Source organism: Pongo abelii, chromosome 19 (genome assembly GCF_028885655.2).
Source record: "Pongo abelii isolate AG06213 chromosome 19, NHGRI_mPonAbe1-v2.0_pri, whole genome shotgun sequence".
Classification (NCBI taxonomy): Eukaryota; Metazoa; Chordata; class Mammalia; order Primates; family Hominidae; genus Pongo; species Pongo abelii.
In genome coordinates this window covers 21,428,354-21,450,612 of record NC_072004.2, presented here as the reverse complement: position 1 = coordinate 21,450,612, position 22,259 = coordinate 21,428,354, and the positions used below count along the sequence as shown (strand labels likewise).

Sequence of the window (22,259 nt, the reverse complement as noted above, 5' to 3'; positions counted from 1 at the left end):
ATTGCTGGTCTCTCTGCTGGCCAGCTCCTTTGCATTTCCCTTGAGATTTTTTTTTTCTTTTTTTCAAGACATGGGGTCTCGCTATGTTGGTTAGGCTGAACTCCGGGGCTCAAGTGATCCTCCTGCCTCAGCCTTCTGAAGCTGGAACTACAGGGAGACCACCCAACATGCCTGACTGGCCAGGTCCTTAAGAGTTTAACTTCTCTATGTCAAGAATCACACTCTTAGACACCCAGCAATGTGATTTTCAACGTTTCCCTTGAAAAAAAGAATCACTCTCATGCATCTCTCAATTTCAAAGATCAACTTTCTGTAGATATGGAGCCAGTGGAATTGCACTATAGAGTCAAACAAACTTCCCAAGAAGGGTTCCTGCAGAGAGGACAGTGAAAGCCACTCCTTTCCACCAGGTGCCCAAGGCATATGGCAGCAGAAGTTCCTAGGCAGGGACCAGAGGATAGGCAGGCAGCTCTGAAGTCAGACCCCTCTAGAATCCTAGCAAGGGTCACCTCCTCTACCCACCCCACCCCCACACCATGCTTGTCAGACACATGTAAAGGAAAATAAAGTCTCAGGACCCCCAAACTCCTTACTCAGAAGATAAAGTTAGGCCTGCAGGCTGAGTCATGCTACTTGCCATCCTCTCCCCAAAAGAATCACTGTCACTTCACAAGCTTGGGTCAAAGCATTAGATTAGACATTAACCAGCACCCTAAGGAAAGGCAATGAGCCTCAGGCATCTCCAGATGAGTGCTCCTGCAAAGAGGAAGTGCTTGGGGGTCGGGGGATGCTCTCCCCGACTGCAGATATTAAGAGCACTCCTATGCTGGTGGCAACACACACATCTAGATTCTCCTTTCTCAGAGGGGTAAACAACTGTTTGTGATGGTTTGACCGAGGGTAGGGTTTGGTCTCAGCCACTTGATACATGCTGGATTATTCTTTTCAAGTGATTTAATTTCTCCCTCTCTTCATATGTTAATCTGTAAAGTGAATATAAAAATATCTGCCTGTTATTATGTAGCAAGCCCTCGTGAGAAGTTGCAAAGTTACTTAAGGGTTTCTGTTTTTTGATACCAGATAATTTGACAATACTGAAAAAAGATCTCTATCAGGGCATCTACATAGCTTTCTTTAGTATGATGAACAAAAGCAGAAAGGAAATCAAGCTAGAGATATCTAAGAACCAAGCTCTTCTCCTACACAAAGCAGCCATAAGAATAGAGACTGTAGACTAAAGAGAATAAGGAATTAGGTTTATAGATAACCCAACAACATTATCAATATATAAAGAACAAAGAAAATAGTACATTCAAGTAAAAGCATTCTGTGGGACAAAATGCGGCTCAAACATTTCAGTGTTAGTTATTTTTAGTAAATTTTTATAGCAAAGACAGTATCTTGAAGAATTATGCCCTGGCTATGAGAAATCATTTAATCTTTCATTCAAATAGTCACATGCCAAAAACATGGTACTATAGAGACATGGACAGAATGAGATCATTATAATAAATTCTGAGTAAATTCCAGTAACCTTAAAGTTGTACAGATAGTTTTATTAGAAAACAGAACAAGTGGAGAAGAAAGATACCTGACTCGTAAACCCCCCATAACTGCCTCTTGTGTAAGTCTGTCATTTCACTTGGCTTTTGACTTAATCTGTTTATCATATAGTGATTATATAATCCATTCAATCAAGTTATCTCGAGTGCTTAAAAAGAGATCATCTACCAGGGCAGAGAATGGTCAAGAATTCAGAATCGCACCTGCTCATCTTCAGAGTCGCAACCTCCTCTGACACTGTAGAGGCTCCTCACAAACCTCAGCATATGTGAAATGCATTCATGGAACATCCTGTCTAGACATGTTTCTACAGCTTCTAAAGGTACTGGAGGGGCAAAGAGAGACCTCAGGCACAGGCACGAGGTCCCGGCCTTGGAGGACTCTTGGCCTGGAAGGGCAGAGGCTCCTGCATCTCCTCTGTGGCTGGATCGGCAGGTGCTGACAGCGGCCTGGGCTTGCAGGCCTGGGTATCCTTGTTGGCTCCAGCAGATAACGCTCCCTTCTCAAGCCTGCCCCACATTCTGTGTTTCCTCTCCCAGGAAACAGCACAACCGCACATTCAATCCTACAAGCTGGAGATCTATGAATAGGCTGAAATGCCTTCCTCCTGCCCGTCCCTGACATCAAATCAGTACCTGACCCTACTGAGCCTCCCTTCTACACATCTAACATATAAATGTCTTTCCAGGCCGGGTGCAGTGGCTCACGCCTGTAATCCCAGCACTTTGGGAGGTTGAGGTGGGTGGATCACTTAAGGTCAGGGGTTCGGGACCAGCCTGGCCAACATGGTGAAACCCCGTCACTACTAAAAATAGGAAAGTTAGCTGGGTGTGGTGGCAGGTGCCTGTAATCCCAGCTACTCAGGAGGCTGAGGCAGGAGAATCGCTTGAACCCAGGAGGCAGAGGCTACAGTGGGCGAAGAGATGCACCACTGCACTCAGCCTGGATAACAGAGCAAGACTCCGTCTCAAAAATAAATAAATAAATAAAATGAATGTCTTTCCAACCCTCATCTTCCCACCCAACTCACTCCCTGTTCTGTCGTTCATTCTTTCTCACCTAACTGTGGCCCAAGTCATCTTTCTCAACAGTAAATGTGATTCCATAACTCTCTTAAAATTCCTCCAACCAAAAGCACAAACCACCAAAGAAAAATAACTAAATTCGACTTCATAAAAATAAAATTAAAGAATTTTGTGCCATAAAGGGCATTATCAAGACAATGAAAAGATAACCCACAGAATGAGAGGAAATATTTGCAAATCATTTATCTGGTAAACGATTTGTATCCAAAGAACAAAAAGAACTCTCCAGCACTCTGGGAGGCTAAAGTGGGAGGGCTGCTTGAGGCCGCAGGGCGTGGGTTCCATGTGTATAAAACATCCAGAAGACGCAAGTCCACAGAGCCAAAACATAGATTTGTGGTTGCCAGGGGCTGGGAGGGAGGTGGTCTTGGAGGGTGACTGCTGTGAGTTAAGATGTCTTTATGGGGTGATAAAACTGTTCTAAAATTGATTGTAGTGACGGTTGCACAATTGTGTGAATATACTAAAACCCACAGACTTACGTGATTTAAATGGATTATATCTCAATAAAAGCTGCTATTTAAAAAAAAAATTCTTCAGAGACTCCCACTGTCTTGAGGATAAAATCCTAACTGCTTGGCTGGTGTCTCCTCTGGGCCACTTCCACTGACCACCCTGTGCACTCCAACAAGGACAAACTACCTGCATCACTTCCTTGGTGGCCAGACTTTCTGGCCTTAGGACCTGCTGTTCTCTTCTAGCAGCATTCCCAGAGTCCCCACCCCATACACTCAGGGGTCAACTCACCCCCTCTCCCCTCAAGACTCAGGTAGAGGTCAAACAAAATAACATTCCTTGATGACTCAGGTTTTCACTGTGAATTTCTCCACTGTATTACAATCAGGTAAAACTCTCCTAGTTCAACAAGGCTTTCAAAGGTGGTTTTCTTCAAAGGGCTTTGGCCTTAAGACTACAGTGACAACTATTAATTAGAGTCTTAAGTCTGCTTTAAGTGTTTTTCTGTCTCTTCTTTGCTTTCAGGTAACTGGGCAGCAGTCTAAATCAGTGATTATAATAAGAGCTCTGGGTACCTTGGCTCACCCCTGTAATCCCGGCACTTTGGGGAGGCACTGAGGTATGGGAGGATCATCATAAGTTTGAGATCAGCCTTGTCAACAGAGCAAGATCCTGTCTCTATGAAAATAAAAATAAAAAACTAACTGGGCGTGGTGTTGCACACCTGTAATTCCAGCTACTTGGGAAGCTGAGGTGGGAGGATCACTTGAGCCCAGGAATTTGAGATTGCAGAGAGCTATGATTGCACCACTGTACTCCAGCCTGGGCAACAGAGCAAGACCATGTCTCAAAAAAAAAAAAAGAAAAAAAGAATAAGAGCTCTAAGGTCAGACCCAACTTTGAATCCTGGCTTCATTTCATCAGTCCATTAGGCTAATAACTTAATCATTCTGTTTGCTCACATGAAAAAATATTAGACAGCAGAATCAACAGTGTACAATTAAGATAAATAACATTAAATGAAGGAAAAGCTCTGAGAGTGCTTAGCACATATAAATAGCCCAAAATATTAGTTGCAGTTATTAAAATATAATAAACTTTACTTTTTAAACATATTAATATAATTATAGCAGCCTCTCAATTCTGTTGCAAGTTTCTCTGACATTCATTCATTCAACTGAAAAGTATTTACTGAACACCTAATGGAAGGAATTGCCATGCTAAAATTACATATAGTTTAAAAGGAAATAAACTTGGAATGACAGCTTGAGTAAATTTGCCATGAGTGATACAGACTGGCTGTCTCCCCACCTAAATCTCATCTTGTATTCCCACATGTTGTGGGGGGGACCCAGTGGGAGATAACTGAATCAGGGAGGCAGGTCTTTCCTGTGCTGTTCTCCTGATAGTATAAGTCTCACGAGATCTGATGATTATATAAGGGGGAGTTTCCCTGCACAAGCTCTCTTATCTTGTCTGCCGCCATGTGAGATGTGCCTTTCACCTTCCACCATGATTGTGAGGCATCCCCAGCCAAGTGGAACTGTAAGTTCATTAATCCTTTTTTTCTTTCCAGTCTCAGGTATATCTTTATCAGCAGCATGAAAACAGGCTAATACAATGAGTAAGAAAGTGGGGTGTTTCTGTTCTGGCATCTAGCTTGGGTACTGCAAAACTCCCTCTGCTCGGTTCTTAGCCCTGTTGTGAATAGACACTGCTGATAATCATCCATAGTTCACTCTTATTGGCCTAAAGTTGAATTATGATTATTTTGGCCAATGCTGCTCCACCAAGGGAGAGGAGGAAATGTTAGTTTATTTACACTTCAGGTATAGCGGAGAATGGCTGTTAGAAAACTCAAAGATGAGGGTAAACATCTGTATTTCACCTTTAGGAACTCAGAGGCAAGCTTCAGAAGCAGGGGCTGTACCCTGGTAGGGACTTTTCGAAGCAGCAAGGCCTCATGCAGGTACTTCCCAAGAACTCACACTGGAGAGAGAAGTGCTGGGCAACACCAGGTTCACAGACAAGTCCCAAGGTCATGTGAAAGGAAGAGACTGCTCAGGCCTCACCTCACAAAAGGCATTAACGTGTCCAGGAGAAAACAAGTCCATCGGCGGGAAGCAGCCCCCTGTGGAGTCACAGGTAAGAGCAAGGGGTCGGAGCCACAGGTTCTGTGGATCTGCCCAACTGGCAAGACCACCTTTCCTCAAACTATCTGACTGTCTCCACCAAACTTCTGCCCCTTTTCAAGGGGCTTCAAGAACAGAGACCTGGGGGTGTCGGGGGAGAACCTGGCAGACATGCCATGAGCTCCGGGCCACATGCCTGTCACATCCCACATAATAAAGGCTGCACGGGCATTCTGGCTTTGTAGTTTAATCTCTAGAAGATTCCGCTCCTAGTGCTAAACTGGCTCTGCACAGCCAGGCTGAGGCCTGTGGCAACTTTCCCCAGGCCACAGCCCCTTGAGCAGAGGCTTACTGGTGCAACATCTGTGGGGCTCTCCCCAACAGCCTCCACAGGCCTCCTGGACTTCCACATCCTCATGGCTTGCCCAGGGGAGATGGAAAACAGGCCCTGTTGACAGGAGCTGCTGACAGGCCTCCTTCCCAGCATGAAGCCACAGACCTCTGCTCACCAGAGTTGATGTTTGGTGCCCAAGAGTGGGATGCCTTATGTGTGAGCTGAAGATGACTGAAATCTCCATGTTTTCAGCTCAGTAACCTTCCCACCTCTCTAGCAGCATCCAGTGGCTACTCAGGCAGAAGGTTCCCTCAGCTTCCCTGCAGGGCGCCAAATAGTTTTGCCTGCACATCTGAATCCTCTGAGGGCCAGGGTGGGTCAGGGCGTTCCCATGAGTGACCTTGGCTGAGTGACAATAATGTAATTTACTGAGATGAGTCTGAAGTTCCATGGGACAGGGCCCCGCAGGGCTGAATGCCTCGCTGAAGACCCCATAACTGAGGCGGAAAGCTTCAGGAGGGACCAGGTAATGGTGAATGGGGTGAGGTCTCTTCAGGCCGAGAAAGCCCCCTGAGCAAACATGACTGCCAGACAGGCACTGGCCCAGCCAGGCCTGGCATGGAGGGAGAGGTGGGAATATGGCTGGATGTGGGGTGGGACTGCAGGTGGAGGTGTGGTGGGAGCTGGGCACTGGGCAAAGCCATGTGGTGCCCCAGGCAGCACCGGAAGGCGCTACATGATCAGATCACTGTGAGTACTTTGTGGGGAAAGGTGAAGGAGTGGAGGCCTGGTGAGGCAAGTGCCCATTCCCCACCAAAAGCCACCCCCACCTTGTTTCTTCCTAAGAGAATCCCAATTTTGTTCAAGAATCAGGCTGCAACTGTGATTTCAAGAGAGGTGGCCTGGGGGCACTGTGTGACGCAGTTCTCACCAATCAGATGTAAAGGTAAAGCTCTGGGAGGCTCTGGGAAACCCTCTCCCCATAGGACCCAGATGTCCAGGTGACATGCCTGCCCCAAGTCACCAACAGGTGGGCCAAGATGCTTGGCAATGCTGAGCTGTCCTGCACCCCTGGCAGGAGGTCCAGAACCACAGCACTGCCAGCCACAGCCTGGGCCTGCATCATGGGCAGCCACAGCCCATCTCCCACCCTTAGGGTCCGGGATGGAGGGAGTGTCCCCTGACTCAAGCCGCTGACAGGAGGGCAGTTTCTCATATACCAATACATCACCTGGATACACTTCCAACCCACCTGACTGTTTAAACCAGGTTTCCAGATCTCTTAAGTCCTTTAAGGTGTCCTATTCCAATGTCACAGCTACAGGATCATCTATTTGCCAAATATTTCCCTCAAATTCTGGTTCTGCATCTCTGACCAGTGGCCACTCAATCAGTTTGGCTCTAGGACCCCTACAGGCAGAACACTAGTCATTTCACCTCTGCTGACTCCCCCAGACCATTCATGCCAAGGGGTTATTTATAATCTCCTTACTCTTCTGGAAGTGGACTGAAGTTTCTGCAGAAAGAACTAAGGTTCTAAGGATACCACCTATAAGCTTCAACCTCACGGGAATAAACAGATAATTTTCTTTTAAAACTTCTAGGTTTCAAGCCTAGAAAAGATATTCTAACTTGAAACCAAGATCCCAAACAACTGAAAAGGTAAAAAAGTAAATTAAAGCTGGGTCATGTTATTGTGTGGAAAAACAACAATCCCATACAACTCCATGCTGCTTGCTAGCTAGGGCAGGGATAGGAGTGGTGGCTTTGGGTTCTGTGGAAATCAGACCCGTCCTCAAAGTTGTACAGAAGTATGTCATGTGACCACAGATTAAGCACCATCAAAATGCATATGGGGTATATCAGAGAAGTTGAAAAAAATAAAGAGATCAGCAAATCAATGAAGAAAAAGAAATGAGAAGAAAAAAAGCCTACAAAATATTGTAGAAATCCTACCAATTTTCCATTTATTGTTTGAGGAAGAAACCTACCTCCTATTTTTAAAAAAGTACTTTTCAAGGCTTTTTATAGGTTCTTTTGACGGTATCTGGGTCGCTTGAGTAATCTTAACTGGAAACTTACATAGATTTACGGAATCTATTAGATCATAGGATGGTTTGGCACTACTTTCCCCCTTTGTAAATAGCTTATTGTATCCTTTTCCATAATATTCACCTTCTGGCAAGCATTAGAGTAGATGAATGCACTGCTCATGGGGTACACGTTGTTGCTTGGTGATTAACAGGACAGTTACTCCGATACCTGCTGAAGGCAGCTATATTTGGTAGTTCTCGGCAAAAAGTCAAGTGAAACCATTGAAAACTGAAGAATTAGGATTTACCCCAGGAATGCAAGCATGATTTTACACTAGAGCACCTTACAAAATCTGTTGTTATAACTTGCCTCACTAACAAGTTAAAGGAGAAAAAAACTTGATTACATAAAAACTATCAGATCACGTCATTAGCTGTAGAAAAAAATCAACCCTCATCCTTTAAAAACAAACAAGCCAAGTAGTCAGGCATGGTGGTGCCTGGCTGTAGTCCCAGCTACCCAGAAGGCTGAGGTGGGAGGATTCGCTTGAGCCCAGGAGTTCAAGGCTGCAGTTAGCTATAATCGCCACTACACTCCAGCCTAAGAGACAAAACGAGAACCTGTCTCTAAAAATAAACCACCAAACAAAACACCTCTTAGCAAAATACTTGCATAACATAATAAAAGGTATGTACCAAATGCCTACAAAAAATATACATCATGATTAAATGTTAAATGCTTCCCTTGGAATTAGATATGAGACCAGGATCCACCCACCGTCACGCTTCTATTCTACACTGCACAATGTAAAGGGGCCTGCCCAAGGTCACATCATTGCTCACTTGGGTAAGTCAAGAGGACCCAGTCCAGCATGTTAGACCCTTCATCATAGTTTTGTGCTAAAACTTCTCCTGTTATCCTTTGGACATGAGTCTCTTAAGTATTATCATTTAAATTCATGGTTGTTGGCAGATTAGTTGATAGTCTGTGGTAGAGATACAATAAGTATTAGTCCATTTAGGAGATCTGTGTTTTGCTTTTTCTACAGTAATGTAAAAGGGTAGGAAGATTAGTAGGTTACAAGTCCACTGCAATTACAAATCAGTCTCTGTGCACATAAGACAGCACAAAATCACAGACCTAGGGTCTTGATAGATATACAAGAAACCCTATGTAATAGCATGCCCCCATCTTTACCTCAAACTCTCACCTAAAAATACTAGCTAGGACCTTTCCCCTCTTACTATCAGTATTTGATAATTCTAGTTAGCATGCAGTTAAGATGTAGGATACATGAATAATAACAGTTTGATTTTAAACATATATGTTATGCCTTGCACTCTACAGAAAATGCACACATGTTCCTTTAAATTAGATTTAGTTTATTCCAGAAGATTCCAGATTTTATTGCCTCTATTTACCAAAGCTATAACTTTAAATGCTTTCATTATCAACCAAGGATAAAAAAAGTTAAATGAACAAAGAATTTTACTCAAGAAACCAACATGTACAAAAAATAAGACAAAAAAATTAATAAAGATAAAAGTAGAAACAAGTTAATCAGAAACAGATTAACAGTGGAATAGATAAACTAATCCAACTGGTTCTTTGTAATGGAATGTGGACAGACATACTCCACTCTTCTGGATAGGAAGACAAAATATCATAATCATATCAATGCAAGTTTTTATGCATGTTCAAACATGTATAAACTGAGAAAAGGCCTGAAAGGACATATAGCAAAATGTTAGCAGTTTTTCTCCAAGCGGTGAAATTAAAGGTAATACTTTTCTTTTTTGTACTTTTCTGTATTTTTCAAATCCTCTGTAATAAAAATATTTTATGATCAGAAAAAAATATTTTTAAGATGTCAAATTATTTCTCATTGATATATACATTTAATGTAATGCCAAACTACCAACAATACAGAGGGACTGATAAAGAACTTCAAGAAGGTGCACATGGGAGATAAAACATTTTGCCAGAGAGTAGTGAGTAATCTTAAAGTAAAAAAAGAATAATCTTACTCCACAAGATATTAAAACCCAATGCAAAGCCTGACTAGTAACCTCTAATGGAATTACTTCCGTACTTTCAATAAAATACCTACAAATTTAGAATACAGACAAAGAGAGAAACTCCTTAACATGACCCACCACTAAGCTCTTCAGATGGCCAAATGCAGAATCAGGCTGCAACAGACTCATCTTAAGACAGATGAAGCAGCGGAGAAAAATCTCCCTGAGAGCTCATGGCATAATTTGCTCCTTGAAACAATGACAACCCCTAAACTAAGGTAGGAAGATGTTTTGAATCCCTATTGCCAGCAGATCCCTAAATCAGACCCAGAACTTGGAGGAAACAAGAAATAGGAGGCCATCTCTCTGCACCTCTCCAGCACTGCTCTGGGAGGCGAGCAGAGTATCATATAATCACCACAATTCTTGCATCAAAAAACAAAATTACAGGCTGATTAAAGTGTTATTTTTAAAAATGAGAAAAGTTATTTATTTGCTCTTGGGCTATGGAAGATCTTCCCAAGCAAAAAAGGTTAAAAAAAAATGAAATGATTAACATATTTAAATGATATAACAATGTAATACCAAGTGCTGGCAAAGGCTCAGGGAAGCACACGATCTCATGACCGCTAGGATGAATAAACTGGCATAATATTTCTGAAGGGCAATCTGGCTGAATGTGTTGAAAGTCTTTAAAATGTTTATACTCTTTGACTCGGTAAGTCATCGTCTAGGAATTTTTCCTAAATAAACAGTAAGATAGATATAAAAAAGTATTTATAATATTGAAAGACTGGAAAGACCACAACTGTTTGATAATACATATATGTTCAACAACAGGGTAAATATGAAATATTTATATTAAAATAGTATCTGGCCTTTAAAATAATGTTTAAATGAATATTTAATGATAGGAATATGCTGAGAAAAGTTTTAATATTTCTAAAATGTTAAATGCAAAAAGAAAGTTAATAACATGTACAGGATGATTATAAATTTGTGTAACTTGTATGATACACATACACACACATATATCTGGAAGAAAACACCAAAATAGTGGTAATATTTTGGTTGAAAATTGGGAGTGATTTCATTGTCTGTTACTGGCAGCTAAAAGCATGCTGACAGACTGGCAAACTCCCACTCAATCTTCAGAACTCACTCAGTTGCTATTTCTTCCAGGAAGTCCTTCTGTGCTACCCCCAACCCCCATGTTATACCAGGTGCCCCTCCTTTGCACTAGACTAGAGCCTGGGCATAGGCTCTATGATATTCTTTACCACTGCATCATACTCTGATTTGACTCTACATCCCCACTACACTTTGAATCGCCCATAATCAGAAATTTGGGTGTTTCCTTTTTGTATCCCCCAATCCCAACCTGTCTGCAATCTAACAGGCCTTCAAGCTGGAATGCTGGTTTCATGAATGAAATAGACTAAGCAAATGCTTCTCTGTGCTCTGTGAATTTAGAGGTTAAGGGCAGAAATGTGAACAAGGATGAGCAAATACCAGTAAAGAGCTGTCTCTTCTCACCTTGGCCAGCAGACTGGAAACATGTTTAATTTCACCGTTTGCCTTTAGTAATTCTTGTCTGAGCTCATTGCAAGACAGTTCCAGTAGATCTTTCTCCGCTCGAGCTACTTTCAACATTTCTTGAACTTCGCAGCTCTCTGCCATCTGCTCCACGGCACTGGCCTCTGTGGCTTTCTGCTTCTCACCCTGCAAATGAGACTTCAAAGATCCATTCTCTATTTTTAGCCCTTCCAAGGTAACTCTACACTCTTCCAAAGTTTTGGCCATCATGTTATTATTATGCCGTTCCAGTTCTAGAAACTCATTCAGTTTTTCATTTTCTTCCTTCAGACGTTTAATCATTTCTAAAGCTCCTTGGTTTTCTTCCTCAACCTTCCGCAAGCTACAGGTCAACTGCTGCTGAATGTTGAGCAGCTTCTCTCTTTCAAAGCGGCCCTGTTCAAGAATACCTGTGCACTTCTGCTCCAGTTCAAGGATTTTTCCTTCCTGAGTGGTGGGCTCTTCATTCTTTACTCGCTCTTGTAAAAGATTCATCAGCTTCTCATTTTCTTGACTTAGCTGCTCTGCCCTCTCTCGATGCTGATGAAAGGATGTCTCTAAAATCGTCTTTTCATCCACCAGCTTCTCATTTTCAGCTGTCAATTCCTGCACCATTTGTTGCTGGTCTGATAATTCTTGTAGAGTAGCCTGTAGTTCTTCTGCAGTGCTATGGTGGTTTTCTTCCATCTTTTGTATCTTCTCTGTGAGGGAAGCCAGGGACAATTCACTTACATTGTTTGGGGAACTCCCAGCAGTAGAACACTTTGAACTCTTAAAGGGGTTACTGGTGGAGGACAGGGGCCTTGATGGTGTCTCTGCTGTAATGTGCTCAAAGTCGGAAGCATCTGGCGACAAAGAAGCTTTGGTAACATCACTACTTGAGGAGCCTGATGTCCGTAATGCATTTCCATGTATGTTTTTTTTATACTCGTCAATGTCACTGGACAACTGATTTCCAGCTGGGCTTCCGAAGCTTGACTCTTGAGTTATGGATGTTGGGCAGCTGCTGTCGCCAGTGTGACTTGCTGCCCCTTCTGAATTTGGGGAGTGCTCAAGATAGATCAGTTTCTCCTTCAGGGCCCGGTTTTCTTCCTCTAGATCGGAAAGCTCTTTCTGAAAGTTCTTGTTCTTCTCCTCAAGAGCTCTTATCATAGGTTCCGTGTCACCTGGGGAGACTGATGTTCCATCGACATTTGGGCCCAAAGCATCAGTCCCCTCAGCGTTCAGAGTCCTTTTCTCTTTGCATTTCTTTAGTTCACTTCGAAGCCTGTTAATTTCACTATCTTTTGCTTTGGCTTCTGCCAAAAGTTCCCGAACTTGGGACTCAAGCACAGCCTTTTCTCCACCTTCATTCTCTTGCTTGGGCTTTGTGGAAGGGGTCCTCAGGTGTTTGGTAGGAGTGGGAGTGTTGGAAGAAGTTGGACTAGACACCGATTTCCTGGGATTGGAGGGACCACGTGGCACAGACCTCTCTCTTGAGACAGTTACTGAAAATTCCCGTGGCGCTGGAATGCCTGTCCGTTTGGTTGTTGTAAAGGCCCCTTAAAGATAGAAGAAGAAAAAAAAAATGAAAAAATAAAGTAAGCACTCTTATAAACAAAACCCAAATGACTGTAAATCACATGGCACAGTGGACAGTGGCTGTTGCTCTTCATGCATTTCCTCCTCCTCTAGCTAATTACCCAGTTCTGACTGTGGTTTCTGTGCTTCCTCCCCACAGCCCTATACTTTGGGTAAGGCTGACTCCAAGCCTGAGCCACTCAGGATGACCCCATCCCCAGCCAGTTGCTGGTTCACGCACGTGCACACAACTCAATTAAGATCAATGTGACAAAGGGAAGGTTTTCTGGGCAAGCTATTAAACACCACGGGACCAGAGTGAGAAAATGTGTAGGTGTGGGAATGGCTGGCAACCACCCTGCCCTCTCAAGAGGAAGGTGGGAATGCAGATGGCAGAGAAGGAAGAAGGAAACTCTCAATAGCATTGTTGAGGTGCTAAATCAAACCAACCCTGAAGTTTGGCCTATAGCTGGCCTTTCAGTTAGGCAAGCCAGTAACTACCCTTCCTATAAGTCACCTTGAGCTGGGTTTTCTGTAACTTGCGAGTTAGTACATCTGCACTGATAATGTTGGCAAAAAAACAACGGCCTTTTGACAAAATACAAGTTCTTTGTGAATTTCTCAATAAACACTTTTAAAAACATCATTAACGTGTTTTGACGCATAAATTTGATTAAGAAATCAGAAGATACAGATAATACTGAGAGATGGATCTGATACAATGACATATCACTTTTGCCATAAGTGGAAATGATGTACTCATTTGTGTACAAGGACAAACAATAAATGAAATAAGAACATACCTATGGTACTTGACATGATACAGACATAATACAGAATACTTGTAACAGGAAATGCAAAGTGTAAATAATTATCTTTTATTTTCATCTGTACTATATCACAGACAATGTAAAAACAATTCTAGAGGTGAAACCCAGACATCAGTCTCTCCATTGTGCTCTAGAATTGAAACCCACCTCAGATGTTACAGTGTAAAATAAAATCCTGGACTTTTTTTTTTTTTTTTAAACAAACTCAAAGACTATTTGATGAGTCAAGGCTGGCTGCTGTCACTTACACAACTCTACATGCTTTCAGTGACAGGTGTAACGAAGGGTCCCAGAAGTGGTCAGCAACCTGTAGGCCTCTACAGCATAGGAAGGGCATGGGAGGGAATGTTCCCATAGACTAGCAGCAGCCCCAGCGCTAAGGCAGGTTCCACACCTAACAAGATGGGCAGCTGTAAACCCACCACCAAGACTGTTTCTGAGCCCTGAGCAAACACACACCTAAACATCCTGGATCATGATGACATAAAGGCTGATGGCATTCATTACTAAACATCTAACAACTGAGCTCTTTTGAAACTTTGACCTAATAAAGGCTGAACTGTCAAATTAATATATAGAAAACTATGGTTTTTAAATTAACTTCTTCAAATTAAGTTTCTGGAAAGCCAAGAGTATATCACAGACTTTTAATACAGTTGACCCCTGAACAACTTGGAGGTTAGGGGTGCCAACCTTTCATGCAGTCAAAACTCTGTGTCTAACTTTTGGCTCCCCAGAAACTTAACTACTAATAGCCTATTGCTGACTGGAAGCCTGACTGATAACATACAGTTAACACATATTTTGTGTTATATGTATTATATACTGTATTCTTAAGATAAAATGAGATAGAAAAAAGAAAATGTTATTCAGAAAACCATAAGGAAGAGAAAATACATTTGCAGTACCATACTGTATTTATCAATACCATAAGTTTACATGTCTGTTTGCAAAATGAATCATCTGTCTGAAGTGACAGGCAACCATTCCTCAATCTAGCAAGCAATTCAATGCTGTCAGGGCTTTTATTGGCTTCTAGGGAGCACTGCCAGCATCACTAGTGGCACTTCGTATGGGTCCCATAGTGTTATTCAAGGTTTGTGGTGCTGCACTAAACACAATAAAACATACCCAAGAACCTCAAGAGGTCACTTTTTACCGCGATCTGAGGTGTACTGGAGAGAGGAACTGCTCCCACAGAGATGATTAGCATCACAGTGCCTTCCAAGCAGCTACCCCCAATGCTTGAGTGCACTGCAACATCAGGAAGTGGCTATAGAATTATTACAGGAGTACTGTATGTACTACAGTTAATTGTATGCACTTATAATACTGCATCTTTATATTTGTTTACATTTCTCTCAACTATGAATAGCATGTGTACATAAGTTTAGACAAATTTTAACTTTTTATAATAGATTTGTGTATATTTTATGGTAGTAAATGATAAAACTGATTATTAGTATCTACATGTATTTTATGCATTCATGACATATGTAACTTTTTCTCAATTTTTTCCGTATTTCTAGACTACCCAGTTCATCTGAATTTTTTCAAACTGTTGCAACTCTCCAAATAATTTTCCAATGTATTTATTTTTTTAAGTCTCCATATAAATGGACCCACACAGTACAAGCCAGTGTTGTTCATGGGTCAGCCTTACTTTTAGATGTCAGATACCTAACCTGCATCATACTACACACTCAATGAGGAAAAGACTTATTTAATTATTCTCGTGAAATAAGTATTAAAACCACTAAGCACTAAAATGTTTTAGTAATGCTAGTTCTCTAGAATAAAGTCATTGCAGCAAGGACCGTATTAAAAACTGGAAGATAACTAAAGTTTCACCATAACTCTAGTCAGAACAGGCAAACCTGAGAGTCCAGGACTGATCATCACACAGGCATTTGTTATTCTTAATAACATCACTAAATTAAGGCTGCCTTTTTCTTTCTTATTTTTTTGAGATGGAGTTATGCTCTTGTTGCCCAGGCTGGAATGCAATGTGCGATCTCAGCTCACTGCAACCTCTGCCTCCCAAGTTTAAGTGATTCTCCTGCCTCAGCCTCCCCAATAGCTGGAACTACAGGCGTGAGCCACCATGCTCGGCTAATTTACTGTATTTCGGGGGTTTTTTGTTTTTTTTTTTTCAGTAGAGATGGGGTTTTACCATGTTGGCCAGGCTGGTCTCGAACTCCTGACCTCAGGTGATCTCCCCGCCTTGCCCTCCCAAGTGCTAGGATGACAGGCATGAGCCACCGTGCCCAGCCACTTTCTTTTTTTTAAACCTTCAATCGTTTGTTGGTTTTGAAGCTGGAAGAACTAACATAGAACAGATCAACTCTGTTGTTATTTCCAGCTACAGTTTAACACCTTCCTTTTGCAGCCAAATTGTACTCTGTTCTCCCCATAAGTGTTACTTCTGCCTTATCTATACTACTAGGAATTTTTAAAAACCATGAAACTGAAGTATATTTATGAACGGATGTGTATTATGAAATGTACAATCCAGCCATATTTTTGTTATATCTATTCCTTTTTTTTTCTTTTTTCTTTTTTTTTTTTACTATGTCTGTCTCTGTTTTCCAAAAGATTCTTCCCATCTCTGTACACCTCATTTCAGAAACTGTTACAGAGCACAGGTTACGTTCAGAGTTGCTAAAAATTCATCATCAGACCAATGATGATGGTCTTGGCTGTTGCACCCACCATGTGAGCCCAGGCCTCCAGCCCAAACACACCTCCTCGTGGGTACTGACAGGGAAAAGTAAAGAGCAACAGCCCTACAGCTTACGACACCTCCTTCAAGCAGTGAGAGTCAGACCTCTCTGCTAACCAAAGCACTCTGAAGTCCTGAGACTGGCCATGCTTCCTTACACAGCACCACATCAGGGACAGTGGAGAGAAGGGCCAGTGGAACAGGGATTGGCTCAGCCAGCACCATTGGATCTTTTGTGCTGCTCCCACCCCGTCATCACTTATGTGTACCATCCTCGTGAGGCTGGCTGACTCCAAGAAGTTAACATAAAAGCAAGCTCCATCTCATAATTATGAAGATTAACACAATCATAAAGAAGAAACATGTTTGAAGTGTGACATTTTTTAAATGCCAATGAAAAATTATACTGTGGTCAATCACGAGTACATCAAACTAAGCATTCATAGACTTCATATAAAATAAGCATTCACAAACTATAAAGGAACACATAATATTGAGAACAGTTGAGTATTAAGCTGGTTGGTCTGTGAGTCATGTTCCTGTTTCTCTTTTATGATTACATTTGTGCAATAAATTAGAAAACAGGAGTTAGCCAAACTGTATATGAAAAAAATGCACTAATCATCAGGGAAATGCAAATTAAAACCACAATGAGCTATCACTTCACACCTGTTAGAATGGGTACTACATTTGGGAGGTCAAGGCAGGTGGATCACAAGGTCAGGACATCGAGACCATTCTGGCCAACGTGGTGAAACCCCGCCTCTATTAAAAATGTAAAAATTAGCCAGGCAGTGGTGCCGTACATGCCTGTAGTCCCACCTACTCAGGAGGCTGAGGCAAGAGAATCACTTAAAGCTGGGAGGCGGAGGTTGCAGTGAGCCAAGATCACGCCACTGCACTTCAGCCTGGGCAACAGAGCGAGACTCTCTCTCAAAAAATAAAATAAAATAAAATAAGACACAAGATAACAAGTATTGGTGAGGATGTGGAGAAAAGGGAATCCCTGTACACTGTTGGTGAGAATGTCAATCAGTACAACCATTATGGAGAACAGTATGGAGTTTCCTCAAAAAATTAAAAATAAGGCCAAGGCAGTAGGATCACTAGAGACTAGGAGTTCAAGAACAGCCTGGGCAACATAGTGAGGCCCTATCTCTACACAAAAATATTTAAACATTAGCCTGGGAATGGGGGCATGCACCTGTGGTCCCAGCCACTTGGAAGGATGAGGTAGGAGGATCACTTGAGCCCAGGAGTTTGAGGCTGCAGTGAGCTCAGATTACACCACTGTACTCCAGCCTGGGTGACCAGAGAAAGACCCTGTCTCTATTTAAAATAATAATAATAAAAAAAAAAACAGCACGGTGGCTCACGCCTGTAATTCCAGCACTTTGGGAGGCCGAGGCGGGTGGATCACCTGAGGTGAGGAGTTCAAGACCAGCCTGGCCAACATGGCAAAACCCTGTCTCTACTAAAAATACAAAAATCAGCTGGGCGCCATGGCGCATGCCTGTAACCCCAGCTACTTGGGAGGCTGAGGCAGGAGAATTGCTTGAACCCAGGAGGCGAAGGTTGCAGGGAGCCGAAATCACACTACTGCACTCCAGCCTGGGCAACAGAGCAAGACTCTGTTTCAAAAAAAAAAAAAAAAAAAGAGCTACCATAAGATCCTGCAATCCCATTACCACATATGTAGCCTAGAAGGCAACAAAGCAAACGCCTTCAAAGTTCACAGGGAAAATGATTTTCAACCTAGATTTCTCTACCCAGATGAACATAAATCAATCACAGAGGTAGAATACATTTTAAAGCATGCAAAAACTGAGAAAATTAAACTGTTAATACCCTTTCTAAGGAAGATATTTGAGGATGTGTTCCAGAAAAACAAGGGAGGAAACCAAAGAGGAAGAGGAAGCAGTGGCTCTATTACAGGAAACCAGTCAAGAGAAGTCTCAAAATGATATCCATGAAACAAGTCTGAAAAATTAGTCTCTGATTCAAGAGGACAAAGTGCCCCTCTTAATAAAAGGCAAGGGTTAGAGGTCCAACTTATGAGGGATAGAGTCCCTTCTAAGATTTAGGGGGTTAGAGGCCCGTCTCGGTAAAGGCCTTCTTGGGTAAGAACAGGTTTGGCACTATGGGATGTTAACTGCTATTCTCTTTGGATTAATCTGCCTTGCACTCTTTGCTAATGGCTGTGGGTGACAGAGTTAGGCATGTACAGGACTATGGGACATGGGGAACTTTTTCTTCCCTAAAAGGGGAAACTTAAGAGCTGATGGGATGGCTGGAAAAGATCCCTTTGCTACTGAGAAGCAGCCACCTGAACTTTTCAATGTCACTGCAATGGGTGGGTCTTTCTCTGACCTCCCTGATCATTTCGCTTTCCCCACCCTGCTACAGGCAATGCTTTTCTCTCTCTCCTTTTCCTTTCCTATCTTTTCTGTTACTCAGGGCAACCATCTTGCCCAGAGGCCACGTTAAGTCTGAGGCTGGATTAAAGATGACAGGGCCCATCTGGGGGCAAATTTAAGCCTCACCAGTTTGATACTGGGTGTTAAGCAGAGTGGCTAATGTCTATGTTTTATCACACGTATTTCGCTCTGGCCAGAACAAAAAAAAGTAATTTTCCTTTATGATGAGGCTTGGCCCCCAGGGCAATGGTGCTGCAAGCCAGATCACTAGTGCCACTCAGGGAAAGGGAACCCAGAAGCCTGGCATGCTGGCAAAAGGGTAAGAATTTCTTGCCAGTCAGATTTCTAGCTTCTCACTCTCTGTGCAAACAGTTGAATGAATGGGGAAAAAATATCAGTATTTATCTCCTCTGTAATGTTTTGATTAATGCAAAAAAAAATTCTAAGGCTAGTCTTCAGCTAGTGTATTTTGTGCTATGAATTTGTTTTTCTGTGTCAAGGGGTGCTTTAGGATAAAACAGGGGCTTAGAATACCTGCAGGCCCACTTTTCAAGATGAGCCAGCAAGCTGGTCAGTAACAAACTTGGCTGCAGGTCCCTGAAACAAACAAAAAAGTGGATAAAGTCTCCACCTTGTTTATGTCCTTGGGAGCTTGACCTTGTAACCATGTGGCAGTACTTTTGGTCTCTGCCTTCCAGGGAACAGGAATTTTAGGGTTCATGTCATAGTTAGATCTAAAAATCATTATTAGTTAAAAGCCTTTGCAAGCTCGAAATTAACTACTCTAGATTCCTTCTAGGAAAGGAAACAGAGACTGTCCCGTGCTGTAGCTCAGAAGCCAGGGTTTTGCACTTTCACAGTGGCAGTTCGGGTTCGATTCCTTCCCTAGGAAGTCGTTTCTGGTTTAATATCTGTGTGACCTTGTCTATTCTCTTCTCCTCCATGGACTGTCTTAAATTTTCCTTTCTCTAAGCACCTTGGAGGTTACCTTAGGTAAAGTTCAAAAGCCAGAAATATTGGTTGTTTGGCATAAGAAATTCTAAAAAGACTTTATTAAAGAGTGCTATGGTTAAAATCAGTTTAATTAAAAGCAGATATTCAAGCTCTAACAGGCTGAACTCCTTGGGAAAAACAGGAGGCACCAGAGACCCCCTTTCCTGGCCCTGTTCTTCCAAGGGCTCCACCTTAAAGCCAGTAATCCAATTAAGAAACTTAGAAACTGGCAAATGAAAAATCTTACAACTACTGTAGTAATCTTCTTCTTTCTGTGTAGCTATATACATATTATGTGTAATGTTTATATAAAAGAAGTCTAATTAATTGGCTGAAACAAAAATAAGTGCTTAAATCAAATATTTTGAAAGCAAAATAAAAACTGTAATGCCTTTTAGTTCATGTAATCTTAGTAATCTTTGGGAAATACAAACAGCTTTAAAAATTACTGATAAAATAAAAACATTCAGTCTAAATTATGCAGGTCAGATATTAAGTCTGTTAAATGCTTTAAGGTCATAAACTGTTTAACTTTTAAAAATTGTTCAATTTACCTGCCTTAAAGCCATTAGATTCTAGATAAGGCCTGGGGACATGTGGAATTGGCCATGCCCCCTAGCTATACAAAGATGATTATAAAGAAAGATTTTATATCAGATCTTGGTATGGTAAATTCTTCTCCTAAAATAAAATGGTTGTTTAAAAGGAGGGATGTTTAGGGCAAGTCAGGAAGTCCAAGAATGTCTCAGACGGTCTGTGTAAGTCGTGAAAGGATTTTTGAGAGAGAATTTATGCAAGAAATGTTGCACAATTCAAAGGTTGTTAGGCCTCCTAAATGTGTCATAAAATGCCACTATGACTCTTACTGTATAACTTGCCTGCTTAAGTAAGGTAAGGCCTGGGGACATGTGGAGTTAGCCATGCCCCCTAGCTATGCTGGAGAGTCAGCCCTTATCTGCACTTCTGCCTGGCGTGTCCTAGGCTAGGCTCTACACCTAGTACACAATTAAAATTGCTTACTAACCAGGGTTTTCACCAAAAGTAAAAGTCGCTAAAAGTTAACATTGTAACATGTAATTGAGACTATTGAAGAAATAGCTTCACCTGTAAGGTGTGTAAGGAAAGTAGAATATATTTTTGGTAAAAGATTATAAGAAGGAATGGGAATATGGGTTTTTTGCCTAAAGGGTTAAAGAATTGCTTCAAATTAGAATAAAGCTCAAGGTTTGAACAGTTGTGGAAGGTTTGTAAAAAAATTAATTGTAAAAGAGATTCTGTGTGTGGACATTGGCTAAATTAAAGGGGTATTATTCAGTTTTCCTATAAATTAAACATTGGAATAAAAGCACAACAGGTTTTTCTTAGAGCAAAAACCTGCTTATGACCTGTTCTTTAACAACAACTTGTAAAGGGTTATAAAAGGTTTATGAGAATCTTACCTTATGGTCAAACTGATTAAGATTGGAAAGATTTATTTATTTATAAGGTTTTATTAAGAATTGGCAAAACCCTATCTCTACTAAAAATACAAAAAATTAGCCAGGTGTGGTGGCTGATGCCTGTAGTCTCAGCTACTCAGGAGGTTGAGGCAGGATAACTGTTTGAACCCGGGAGGCAGAGATTGCAGTGAGCCAAGATAGCGTCACTGCACTCCAGACTGGGTGACAGAGCAAGACTCCGTCTCAAAAAAAAAAAAATTGGGCTTTATATCTGTAATGCACTAATACAAGTGACATTTGGCTTATTTGATATAAAAATCATACAGGAAGCATTATCAAATGTGAAATGGTGTTTTGCTTTCTTTGGACTATATTTACGTAAATGTGTTATTGGTATATTCTAAAGTTATGGGAAACTCCTATAATTCTAATATTATTTAGTGTGTTATTTATAATTGTTATGTAAAATTCTGTGTATCACAGAAGTAACCAAATTTCCTTATCAATTGTGGCTTTAATAGTGGCTGTCCTAAAGCTTTTTATCATCCAGAGATGACTGTCTTGTTTTAATCCTCTTTAGAAGGTGGTTTATAATCAATTATAGAACTCTAACAGGTGTTCTTCAATGCAGGTTTTCTTGTAACTTTGGTGAGTGTAACAACAGAATAGAGGAAAACCTTTCAGGACTCTCATGGAGAGCTGAAATGTTCATGAATATCAAGCAAAACAGGAGTTACCTAAATTCACTGAACCAATAAAAAACTGACGTAATATTTTAAACTTTGCATAAAACACTACTGATCCTTTGTTTTTCAGAGTCAAGGAAACTTTCCTTTTGAGCTATTTATATTATAGCTCTTAACAGTTGAATATATACTCCTATGCACAAAATTCAGAGCATATTTGTTTCTATCTGACTTCTCCAGAATTTGGCAACTAGTTGTGAGTATTCTTAACTTACAGCAAAATAGTTATTTGCAAAGGTGCAATAAGAATCTTTTCTTAGCTGGGCACGGTGGCTCACACCTGTAATCCCAGCACTTTGGGAGGCCGAGGCAGATGTGTCTCGCGGTCAGGAGATCGAGACCATCCTAGCCAACA

General features: G+C 41.5%; 1 protein-coding gene across 11 annotated transcripts in view; it reads right to left on the bottom strand.

Annotated features, from left to right (window-relative positions):
- SPECC1 (sperm antigen with calponin homology and coiled-coil domains 1) overlaps nucleotides 1-22,259 on the bottom strand; it is a 305,733-nt gene that overhangs the window by 98,505 nt on the left and 184,969 nt on the right. For 7 of the 11 annotated variants that reach the window (XM_054536299.2, XM_054536302.2, XM_054536303.2 and 4 more), the window contains one exon: nucleotides 11,159-12,738. The exons of 1 other annotated variant lie outside the window; for it this stretch is intronic. In XM_054536299.2, the coding sequence (XP_054392274.1) occupies nucleotides 11,159-12,738 (1,580 nt within the window). Of the gene's footprint in view, nucleotides 1-11,134; nucleotides 12,739-22,259 lie in introns of all 11 variants that reach the window. 3 more of the 11 variants (XM_054536298.2, XM_054536301.2, XM_024241501.3) reach the window with 1 other exon arrangement.